The sequence below is a fragment of the Bubalus bubalis genome, chromosome 18 (assembly GCF_019923935.1).
Source record: "Bubalus bubalis isolate 160015118507 breed Murrah chromosome 18, NDDB_SH_1, whole genome shotgun sequence".
NCBI lineage: Eukaryota > Metazoa > Chordata > Mammalia > Artiodactyla > Bovidae > Bubalus > Bubalus bubalis.
The window spans coordinates 10,351,298-10,363,836 of NC_059174.1; the positions used below are offsets into that span (position 1 = coordinate 10,351,298).

The window sequence follows — 12,539 nt, forward strand, 5'->3', positions numbered from 1 at the left end:
TGTTCACTGGCTCCCAGTGCTGAGTAAGGTGCCGGGGCCACAGAGCAGGGACCCCATGCTAGTCCATTCTGGGATCCACACCCAAAGGGAAGGGCCACCTGGGGAAGACGACCCTCCACTCCAGGGTACAGGGCAAGCACCGAGGAGTCACATGATCTGCAAAGGCGGCAGTCCCACAGGGGGCTCCTTGCCCGGACTCCCGCCACCACACCACCCCCCATCACCCCACAGTTTACAGTCTGCCCTCCCCATGGTTCTGGGAACCCCAGCAGAAAGGGTAAAGCACCCCGTCCAGGACGGAGCCAGACTCCGCCCAGCGCTGCGGGCCTTTGGCTGCCCCTCGGCCGGCAGAAGCGGAAACGGAGTGACCCTGTGGGTGTCTCTTCAAGGCACAAATACTCGAGGTGACTGGGGGACCAACAGATGAGAAAAGCCCAGGATGTGAAAGGCATTTGCGAGGCTGGGCTGCCCCCTGCTGGAATCCTGGCCTCACGCTTCACGACAGAAAGAGCTCACGTCTGAAAACCTGGTAACTGCTTTTTCCCACAGTTCTTTAAGCAGAGGAATGAATGCTGCTCTTGTAAATGAAAGCTGGAGACACAGCAGAGATGACCTTTGGGTTAATACGAGAGGAGCTGGAAAACGTGCAAGTTTCGTCTAGATAATAATGACTCTCGGGGCTGTTCTTCCACGTCCTTGAGCAGAGCTTCCAATCACAGAGACCCAGCTATTCACCCCCAGGGACCCTCCCCGTGATGCTGTGACAAGGTGGGCAAGTGGCTCTCTGTCCTAAACCGTGTGTACAGACAGCGGAGCCAGAGTTGCGGTCCTCCTGCAAGTTTGGGGCGTGGGTGGGTGTCAGCAGAGGGTGCTGGTATGGCCGGCTCCCCAATAAAAAAAAAAAAGAAAACTCCTAACACAGCCCTGCTAGGCAGCACTGCACCATTTAATGATGCTGAGCTGCTGTTTCCTCACCTGAAATCCAGGGGTGAGGACACCTGTCTGGCTTAACTGACCCAGCTGCTGCTGCTGCTGCTGCTAAGTCGCTTCGGTAGTGTCCAACTCTGTGCGACCCCATAGACCGTAGCCCACCAGGCTCCCCGGTCCCTGTGATTCTCCAGGCAACAACAGTGGAGTGGGTTGCCATTTCCTTCTCCAATGCATGAAAGTGAGAAGTGAAAGTGAAGTCGCTCAGTCGTGTCCGACTCTAGCAACCCCATGGACTGCAGCCCACCAGCTTCCTCCATCCATGGGATTTTCCAGGCAAGAGTACTGGAGTGGGGTGCCATTGCCTTCTCCGACCTGACACAGCAGCCAGAGTCTATACAGAAATCCGTGAAGTTAAACCTCCATAAACACCATGCTTCCCCATCCTCCCAAACACGTCTAGAAAAAAACGCTTGGGGGAGGAGACGGAAGAAACAGCGCATGCGCTCTGGCGGGCTCAGAGGTCTCCACATGGCGGCCGAGGGACCAGAACTTGGAAGGAGCGCAGCGCTACCAACGTGGGGCTCAGGCAGCCCAGTCTCACCTTGAAACTGAGGCTTGACTTCCCAGGAGCAGGAGGCGAAGCCTCCGAACACGTGGCCGTCGCGGTCCTCGAGCAGCACCAGGCAGGGCCCCCCGTGTGCGATGCGCCCGCAGAGCTGCGCGAAGCTGTTCCCGTGGAGCTCGGTCGCGAAGAGCAGGCGCCAGCGGAGCCGCAGCTCCTGGGGCAGGTGCGAGTTGACGTAGATGACGGACAGGACGTCCAGGACGCTGGTGAACTCCCGCTGCGGGTCCACCTGGCGCTCGGGGACCAGGGTGGCCAGCTTGAGGGACGAGCGCAGGAGGAGGAAGCCCTGGTGGATGACCAGGCTCAGAAACGTGGCCACGTGGTGGGCCCGGAACACCCAGTCCTCGAGCACGGCCTGGTCACAGTCGCGGTCCAACCACTGAGGCCCCAGAAGCTTCCCGCCACCTAGTGGAGGAGAAAACAGCGCTGGGGGGTGGGGGGGCAATGGCATCGCCTCCCGTCTGCTTTCCTGAACCTGCTCTGTCCAACAGGAGAGCCACGCGTGCGGTTCGTCCGCATCGATATGCATGGTGAGTGTAAAATGCACGCCCCGTTTCAAAGACTTGGTGTGAAACCAAAAAAGAGTGTAAAATAACTCAGTTTTATTTATTATTTTTTTTTAAACATAGCCAAGGTTAAAGTATATTTTGGAAATTTTCTTAAAATTAATCTCACTTGTTTCTTTTTGCTATTTTCACGTGGTTACTAGAATATTTAAAATTTCACATATGGTTTGCTTTGCAGTTCACATCCTACCCCTGTTGGACGGTGCTCATCTAAACAACTCAACATCAATGCTCTTACCTTTTCTCTGCATTCCCCGCTGCATTTCAGAGGCCCAGAAGACAGTTACACCCTCCCCCTGGGGCCCTGAAACTCCCCAGCACCCGTTCCTGAGAGGGCTGGCTACACCAAAGCCACTAGTTTAACAAAGCCATTTGGGAAGGATTCAGACGTCCACTGCCCTCCAGCTATGTCAGGGTGGTGGTGGGGTAGTCGCTAAGCCATGCCTGACTCTTTGCAACCCCTTGGACTGTAGCCCACCAGGCTCCTCTGTCCATGGGATTTCCCAGGCAAGAATACTGGAGTGGGTTGCCATTCCCTTCTCCAGGGAATCTTCCTGACCCAGGAATCGAACCCTGGACACCTTCATTGGCAGGCGGATTCTTTACTGACTGAGCCACCAGGGAAGCCTTACATCAGGGTAGTGGTTAGTAACTTCCTGGGCACCCCTCAATTTATCTGGGGAGAATGGGTTTCATTAACTACAAATTATGCTTCATTGTTTCTAACCAACACCTATGCTTCTGATTTCCATCTCTTACCTACTAAGAACAGAGGTGGCATGGCAGTGGCGCCAGAAGACAAACTATTGGGAATTCATCCATATATGACGGCCTCATATATTCACAGTGGATTGTGTTATTATTCTTTCCAAGTTCCAAATATCTCGTTTAATTTTTCACACTGTGTTTAGAAATCCAGCTTTATAATAAATCAGTAACGCTTTTATAAAATAAGTCAATTTTGTTGTTGTTTTATATGTCAACAAAGCTACAAGATTCACCTCAAGATATTTTTAAATTCCAAGTAGATTGAAATATATACTGTTTCTCCGCCAACAATAGCAGAACACATTCTTCTCCAGCAGGTCTGGAATATTCTTCAGAACAGACCATATGTTAGGCCATAAAGCATGCCTTGATAAACTGAGAAGAACTGAAGTCATGTAATGTATGTTCTTCAATCACACATAATAAAATTACAACTCAGAAGGCAATTTGGGAAATTCACAAATATATAGAAATTAAAGAGTATACCTCTAAACAACCAATAGGCCAGAGAATAAACCATGAAGGAAGTCAGAAAACACTGAGCTGGATGAAAACAAGAACACAACATAGAAAACTGATGAGATTCAGCTAAAGCAGAGCTTAGAGGGAGACGCACGGCCATAAATGCCTATATGAAAAAGAAGAGAGACCTCAAACCAATAACCTAACCTCCTACCTTGAGAAACCAGACGAAGAAAACCACACTAGACATCGGAATCAAGATGCCAGAGTAACAAGACATAGAACTCACCTCTTCCCACAAAGACATCAAGAACACATCTACAAGACTTCCCTGGACCCTGGTGGTCCAGTGGTTAGGAATCCGCCTGCCAATGCAGTAGACATGGGTTTGATCCCTGGTCTGGGAAGATCCTACATGACCCAGAGCAACCAAGCCCATGTACCACAAGCACTGAGCCCATGTGCTCTAGGGCCTGCATGACACAGCTACTGAGCTCGCATGCCACAACTACTGAAGTCCATGTGCCTGGAGCCCATACTCTGCAACAAGAGACACCGCACAATGAGAAGCCCACGCGCCACAACTAAAGAGCAGCCCCACTCACAATCAGAGAAAGCCTGCATGCTGCAATAAGACCCAGTGCAGCCAAATCAAGTAAGTGAAAAAAGAATACATCTACAGGCCGTCGTCCAAAAAATCTACAAAATATAAATGCTGGAGAGGGTGTGGAGAAAAGGGAACCCTCCTACTCTGTTGGTGAGAACATAAACTGGTACAGCCACTATACAGAACAGTATGGAGGTTCCTCAGAAAACTAAAAACAGAGCTACCACATAATCCAGTAATCCCACGCCTGGGCACACACCCAGACAAAACTATAATTCAAAAAGATCCATGCACCCCAAGGCTCATAGCAGCACAACAGCCAAGACACGGAGACAACCTGAGTGCCCACTGGCAGAGGAGTGGATAAAGAAGATGTGGTGCATACATACGACAGAATATTGCTCAGCAATAAAAAAGAACAAAGTAAGGCCATTTGCAGTAACATGGATGGACCCAGAGATGATCGTATTGAGTGAAGAAGTCAGAAAGAGGAAGACAAGGAATGATATTATTTATAGGTGGAATCTAAAAAACGACACAGGCCAATACATCTGTGAAACAAAAATAGACGCACACACACAGCAAACAGATGTGTGGCTGCTGATGGGGAGAAGATGGGGAGGATAGATTGGGGGTTGGGGCTGCACATGTATGCTGCATGCACACTTGATCATGTTCGACTCTTTGCAACCCCATGGACTATAGCCCACCAGGCTCCTCTGTCCATGGGATTTCCCAGGCAAGAGTACTGGAGCAGGTTGCCATTTCCAATTCCAGGGGATCTTCCTGACTCAGGGATCAAGCCGCATCTCTCGTGTCTCCTGCATTGGCAGGCGGGCTCTTCATTACTGCGCCATCTGGGAAGCCCAAGGTCAGGATTAGCAGATGCAAACTATCATATACAGAATGGAATAAACAACAATGTCCCACTGTAGAGCGCGGGGAACTATATTCAATATCCTGTTACAAATTATAATGGAAAAGAATATATTTAATCTAAATGAGTCACTTTGCTGTACAGCAGAAATCAACACAACACAATCCACGATACTTCAATTTAAAAAAAAAGGAAAAACAAAACTAAATCTAAAGGAATCTGAAAGAAGCAGAAGAAAGGAAATAAAAGACTTGAAGATAAATGAAATAGAGTTTAGACAACAGAGAAAGTCCACAAAACCAAAAGCTGGCTCTTTAAACATAGCAAGAAGGGAACACACCTTTAGCTAGACTGACCCAGAAAAAAAAGAGAAGGCTCAGATGACTAACATCAGAAATGAAGGTGGAGACGTCACTACGGACCTGGCAGAAATTAGGATTATGAGGAAATACTATGAACAACTGTATGCCAAGGAAGAGATAATTGCAACGGTCCTTCGAGTTTGGAAGATGCATACTTGCTGACTTTAAACTTTAATACAAGATGGCGTGGAACCACTCTCCGACGCCAAGGTCTAGGGACTAGGGCGGGGCACTTGCCTTGAAGCCTCATCTCGGAGCACAGCTGGGCAGCCAGCACCTGCACCCTGGATGGGGAGCCTGGGGGTGGCTTCTGACTCCAGCCTCGCAGCTGCCGTCTGTAGTTCAGCACGTGTACCACAGAGCCAACCAAGTCCTCTGTAAACTTGGAAGATCACAATTTCACCGTTAATCGCGCCACCGTTGTACCTCTACATCAGATCAACATGGAGAAGGGCGTCTTTTCTCACTAAGGCCAACGTGGCGGACCCCAGGGTGGGAAGAACCACGTGACTTGGGTAGTTATTCAGTTTTCCAACGATGCCCGCGGCTGGTCTAGTTGGCCGATGCCTCTTTGTCCGGGAGTTCTGACCTCAACCGGTTATGTGGTCCAGGGCCCCCCAGGGGGGACTTCTGCACAAGGCCTTCACCAGCTGCTGCATCATCCTGAGCCCCCCACCAAAGGACACCAACACTGCCTGGGGTGGCTGAGAAGCGCCTGGTGGCCCCTCACCTTGTGGACATCTCTTGCTTTCACGGGACCTCCTGAGGCAGAAATCATGTTCAGGATCACGAGACTCTTCTCCTCAGCAGTTCCTTTCAACATGTGGGACATGGATGCTGTGAACTGCTCATGGGAGATGCGCTCGCTGGGCCCCTTCGCCTTCCCGCTGCCGTCCACCCTCCGCATGCCCTCGAATAGTCTGGTGACCATCTCTGGGGGAAGAGCGTCCCCCACATGGCCCTGTGGGGACAAGCGGGTGAAAAGCCCAGACAGAGTGCAAGCCAGACGTGGCAGGATGACGGGAAAATAGCTAAGGGACCAAGACCAATTGCCACTACCAGCAGAGAACCTTCCCAGACCCCCAGTGCACCACCTCTGCCCTCTAAGGGTGTCATACCACCCCAGGACCCACATACCTAACGTGTCCCGGCCCATGGCTCATCTTGGCCATCAAACTCTTCCGTCATCTGTTCCCATCCTGCCCTCCAGACTTCCCAGTCTCCCCAGACTGGCCATGTCCTTCCTGCCTCCGGCCACTGGCTGCTTTTCACTCTGCTAACATCTTCTCCATTCTAGTTCCAGCAGCTGTCATTTGCATATCTGAATTTATTTCCACATGGAACATACAGCCTGTGTAGTGCTACATTGGTCTCCTCTAGATTAGGGACTTCCAGATACATTAACTATCTATCCAAGTTCTTTGTGCTCAATATGCATAAAAAATGGGGGAGGAATAAACTGGGAGATTGGGATTGACATATAAACGCTACTATATATAAAATAGGGTTTCCCTGGTGGCTCAGATGGTAAAGAATCCGCCTGCAATGCAGGAGACCTGTGTTCTATCCCTGGGTTGGGAATATCCCCTGGAGAAGGGAAGGGCTACCCACTCCAGTATTCTTGCCTGGAGAATTCCATGGATAGAGGAGCCTGGTGGGCTACAGTCCATGGGGTCGCAATGAGTCGGACACGACTGAGCGACTAACACACACACACACACACACACACACACACACACACACAAAATAGGTAACTAACAAGGAGCTGCTGTATAGCACAGGGAATTCTACTCAATCATCTGTAATGACTTATATGGGAAAAGAATCTAAAAGGGAGTGGGTGCATGTATTTGTGTAACTGACTCACTTTGTTGTTCACCTGAAACTCACACAAGATTGTAAAGTCACCAGATGGCCCAAAGATGTCTGTGATGTTGCCGCACCCTGAGCACCCAAACACACGCGGTTAAGAGCCCCATGGAGGGGAGCAGAAAGATGGGGAAGCGGGCAGTCTTCGCTCCTCGTCAGGTGCACCCTGACCCTGAAACTTCATTATTTTGTTGGGGAAACAACAAAATTCCTAGGACATCAAACACTTAACGAATCTGGAAGGCCAAGGTGGACTTGAGACTTGGCAGTTATCAGACCCACAAATACAGCTTGGGCAGCCCGTCACCCATTGCAAGGAGAAATCAGGGGATGGTGGTGCAAGAGACGGGAGGCAGTCAGCAACCTCTGTCAACCTCAAGTGGGAAAGTCCCTGAACAGCGCGAAGTGAAGGCAGAGTGCAGCACCTGCCACACTGCCCACGGAGCCCACAAGGCTGAAAGCAGGTACTGTCTGTTTCTTCTCAGAAACACATCTCTCCGTGTTCCCACACCCGCCTTGCAGGATCTGAGGGTCAGCAGCAGCCTGACTCCTGCTCCAAATTAAACATGAACTCCCAGCTGTTACCCTTGCCTTCAGTGCCTGCAGAGAGAAGGATCTGGGCGAGGCACTGGAGCCAAGCTTCTCCGACGACAGAGCATCGAACAGCCTGTTGACCTCGGCCTGCTCTGCGGGGAGAAACCGTGAGGAGCACTCCTGTCCTGGGCGACTCTTGTTGTTCCCCATCTGTCCCTGCGGCTGGCAGGACTCTGCAGGAGAGAAGTTCACACCCGTTACAGAGAGAAATCAAATATTTATAGGTGGCTCAGTAGGTAAAGAATCCGCCTGCAGTGCAGGAGACCCAGGTTTGATCCCTGAGTCAGGAAGGTCCCCTGGAAAAGGAAATGGCAAAAAAAAAAAAAAAAAAAAAGAAGAAGAAGAAAAGGAAATGGCAACCCACTCCAATATCCTTGCCTGGCGAATCCTACGGACAGAAGGAGCCTGGTGGGCTACAGTCCATGGGGTCGCAAGAGTCGGACATGACTTAGTGACTAAACCACCTATATATTTTAACTATTCTGCTGTTTTATCTTATTTTATTGCTGCATGCCATGTGGGATCTTAGTTCCCTCACCAGGGATTGAACCCATGCCCCCTGCATTGAAAGTGTGGCATCTTAACCAATGGACCACCAGGGAAGCCCCAAAATATGTCAGTCATAGAAAACAAATGTCAATAATTATATGGTGAAGGTTAGCAACATTGATTTACTTGCAAAATGCAGCAAAAATGCAGACCTATGTAGTGTTTCAATGTGGTAGAAATTATTATTATTTTTTTAGTTGCTCAGTCATGTCCGACTCTTTGTGACCCCATGGACTGTAGCTCACCAGGCTCCTCTGTCCATGGGGATTCTTCAGGTAAGAATACTGGAGTGGGATGCCACTTCCTTCTCTAGGGGACAAATTAGTTGACACAAATAAAATGCGGAAACTCAATCAGATTCCTCTGACTTCTCAAAGCCTGCTCATAACTGCCAACTTTCTGGATTTCTTTGTTCCAAAATAGTTTCTAAGCTAATGTAACTAAAAGGTAGAAAAATCAGGATTTTAATCTAAATATTCATTTTTTTAAAAACCTGAGTTGAAAAAAATAATCCATAAGGATGGATGATTACACGTATTTAAATAAAATCAACACCTTGCAAATATCACCTACAAAGCAGAAGTGCCGTGGGACACGTTCTTTCTTTGCGATCCTGGCTTCTCCTGGTGGCTGGGCAGCCTCAGGCAAGTGAATGAAACTCTCTGCGCCCCAGGTTCCTCGTTCGTAAAGTGGGAATAGTCACAGCCCAACCTCATATGGATGGGATCATGGCGCATGCTGGCCAAAGCTGTGAGAACCCAGCCCAGGCCTCATCTCTGGGAGGGATACTAAGAGAGGCTGGCACCCAAAGGCAGGTGGCCCAGGGGCTGCATTCGGGTCCCAGACCTCATCAGAGAAAGGGGTCCAGCGCAATCCGATGCACGATTCAGACAGAAAAGCACATCCGAGATGAAACAACCACGTAGGAGGCAGAATGCCACAACCTCCTAACTCCTGTCTTTAGACTTCATCTGGGACCCACCATGGTCAAACTGCTGGGGAGAGGGGCACCCCCACAAAGCAACAGCCCATAGGTTCCCCCCAGGTCACGTGGAGGGGGCAGGCTGTCCACAATCCAGGTGGAGCGTGGATCACAGACCTCAAGAGGAAGTGGGGTGCACGTGGGGCCTTTCTTCTTACTGAAGTGAGATTCACATAACACATAACAACCCATTTCAAAGTGAGCGACTCAGTGGCATTTGGTACATGCACAGTGTGGTGAGACCACCACCTCCCTCTAGACCCAGAACATTTCCATGACCCGAAAAGAAACTCCACACCCATTGGGGCCACACCCCACTCCGGGCTCTCCAGGCCCTGGCAACCACTAACACACCGTCCCTGTGGAGCTGCCTGTTCTGGACACCTCGTGTGCATGAAATCATCCAACACGTGGTCTTTGGGGTTTGGCTTTCTTCACTCAGTATAACATTTTAAGGGTTCATCCATATTGTAGCATGAATAGGACTCATTCCTTCTGACGGGTGAGTAATATTCCAGTTATGAAGATACTGTGTTTGGCTTATCCATCCAGCTGTTGATGGACATTTGAGCCATTTTCTATCTTGAGGATGCTGTGAACATATGTGTGCATGCACTTGTTCGAGTCCCTATTTTCAAACTGGGAGGGGGATGGATATACCTAGGAATGGAATTGTGGGGTCGTATAACCTAATGTTTATTTTTTGGAGAACTACCAAACTGTTTTCCGTTTTATATTTCCAGCAGCAAAGCGTGAGGGTTCCCATTTCTCCACATGCTCTCCAACATTCTTCCATATTTTAAATCCCACCATTGTGGGGCAGGGGAGGGTATCTGCCCTTCAGAGGAAGTTTCCAGCACAGGGCTCCTAGGAGGGGCTCCAACACTCTTGGCTGCTGGAAACAGGGGCTTACACAATGCAGTTTGGGGCTGTCACTCACAGGCCATTTGATCTACATGCTTCCACTTCCCAGCTTTCTCAGCAGCTTAAGAGCTGAAAAGGAAAGCCTCCGGCCCCCGGCTCGGGTTCCAGTCTGCAAGAGGCTTCCTTATCTCTGAGATACAGGGGGCGGCACCAGCTGGTGCCTGGTCTCCCTCGGGGGGCACAGCCCAAGCGGCCTTGCCAAGGCAGACCCGTCCTCTTTGTCAACTCTTCTAAGAGCCCAAGAAACCACCTGATCGCGTAGGACGTGCTGAGGAGACGAGCCATCTGCACTGTTCTGACCGGGAAGGGGGCTGTGGGTTATTTTGGGACCCAGCACGGTGACCTGATCTGCCTGTGGTTTTGCTTCTGCTTGTTGCCACCCCCGCTTTGCTTACATTACTGGTAAATCCACAACAGCTTTAGTCAAAAATATTTTCAGATTCATATCCTCCCCAAGCAGGGAAATTCAAGATTTCTCTCAAGATCTCTGTTAATTTATCAAATCACTGAAAACTTATCCCTCAACCTTCCCTGCATCCCTATCTTGTTATCCTGCTGAAATCCTGAAAATGCAAGTGTATAAAAATGCACTCTAAGAATTCCAGTTTGTTCTCAGGGTCTTCATACCAAAGGTCATCACACCTTTTTACTTCCTCTAGAAAACCTGAAGGTTTGTGACAAGAGAAGGCCCATGACTCACATGTTAGGACAGATGACTGCCTTCTGAACAGGTGTTTTTAAGATGTGAGCACAGCTCCACCTCAGAGCTGGACCCTCCAGGCTAGCTGACAGCTGTGCCCACCCCGGTGGGCTCCAAGGCCAACCTGTCAGATGCGTGTGGTCCACTAGGAACATCAGATGCCAGTCCCCGTGAGCAGTTCCCTTGGGTCCCCCGTCTGGCTCGGAGGGCCCTCCTGTCCACCTCTGCACACCTCACCATCTACTCAGCCTCGGGTTCCAAGACTACCCAGCGTTCCTGACTTTCAGAGAACTGACCGCTGCCCTGAGGGACACAGACCCCTCCTTGCTCACTCTGTTTGGACCCCACCTCCACCTCCCACCCACCCCCAGGGTCATGCCTGACTCATCCACCCATAGAATCTGAAAATCATAAAGGAGACTCTGCCCCAAGGCCACCTGGCGGCTGGCACACGAGCCAGCCTGGCGCATGTGGACACGCAGACACACTGGTCCAAGGCCTGTCGTTCCTCGCCCGCCCCTCAGGTGGACAGCCCGTTCCCCACCACCTCATGAGATCCTGGGTGCAAACTCCAGGAGGCCGGCCTGGCCCGGGTCCCCCACATTCAGCCTCCACGGGACACACCCTGAGGCCCCAGGCACTTAGGGGCCCCTTGGATCAGTGCCCTCAGTTCACCACAGGTGACCGGCCCCTCCCCACATCTGCACCCCACGGCCCATGGCGCCTGGGTCTCCAGGGAGAGCTGACGGGACGGGGAATCCAGCCGACACCACCTCCAGCCCCTTCAACACTGATGCCTCTAAATGGTGCACCTCAGATTCCCCACATCCTGGGAGAGCGGCCTCCTGTCTCTGGACCAAGGAATCGCTCTCTCGGGGGCTACCAGCCTCTTTAAGGGGGACGGCTGGGGCTGAAAGCCCACCGCCCCGTAAACGCCTCTCCTCGGACGTCCCCAGGTGTTCCACAGCTGAGGACCCAGTGCAGCCGGGGGCTGTCCCCCCAGGTCACGGGGCCTGCCGCCTCCAGGACACGGCTTTCCTGACACCGGCACGGGCACCTAAGTCCTTCCACAGATGACGGCGTCGCCTGGGCTAGGCCCCATCAGAGGGCAAGCAGACAGAAGCCTCAGAGAGGGCCTGCAGGAGTGTCCCGTGGAGCAAACGCTGTAGAGATCAGTGGGGAGGGGGTGAGCAGAACACAGCGGGGCAGCGAGGACGTGTCCCGAAGGACACATTCCGGCTGGGTTTCCAGCACCCAGGGGGGCTCACCCAGGAAGCAGACACAGTGCACAAAGGCGCACGGCAAATCCAGGGTCGTCCAGGCGAGGTCTGGTGTGGGGAGGGCACCTGAGGCGGCTGCAGAGCAAGATAGGCGCTCCTCTGTCTCTACCCAGCCCCCTCCTCTGACCCACCAGAAACAGGCTCCTCCACTGCTGTCCGGGGACAGCAGCCTGGCCTCCAGGGGGTCTGAACACCCGCGGGAAAGGACAGAGGCTGGGCGAGGCACCTGCAGGGAGGACCAGGGCGGGGGGAGAGAAACTCAAGGAGACGTGCAGCCCATGGCATGGGAGCTCAGGGCCGCACCTGGAGGACATGCCAGGAAAGGCCCAGAAGTGGGGCAGCTGGCAACACTGGATTTCCTTCCAGGAGGAGGGAGAACGGGGTGTGGCAGCCTGCAGCCGGAGCCACAGGCCTGGCTGGAGCCACAGGCCTGGAGTCAAGAAG

General features: G+C 51.7%; 1 protein-coding gene across 5 annotated transcripts in view; it reads right to left on the minus strand.

The window, feature by feature from the left end:
- MEAK7 (MTOR associated protein, eak-7 homolog) overlaps positions 1-12,539 on the minus strand; it is a 60,660-nt gene that overhangs the window by 4,667 nt on the left and 43,454 nt on the right. For 3 of the 5 annotated variants that reach the window (XM_044932216.2, XM_025268474.3, XM_025268475.3), the window contains exons 2-5: positions 7,652-7,833; positions 5,928-6,158; positions 5,435-5,579; positions 1,532-1,960 (exon numbers count right to left, since the gene is read on the minus strand). In XM_044932216.2, coding sequence (XP_044788151.2) covers positions 1,532-1,960; positions 5,435-5,579; positions 5,928-6,158; positions 7,652-7,810 — 964 coding nt within the window. In that variant the 5' untranslated portion in view covers positions 7,811-7,833. The remainder of the gene's footprint in view (positions 1-1,531; positions 1,961-5,434; positions 5,580-5,927; positions 6,159-7,651; positions 7,834-12,539) is intronic. The other 2 variants (XM_025268476.3, XM_044932217.2) reach the window with 2 other exon arrangements.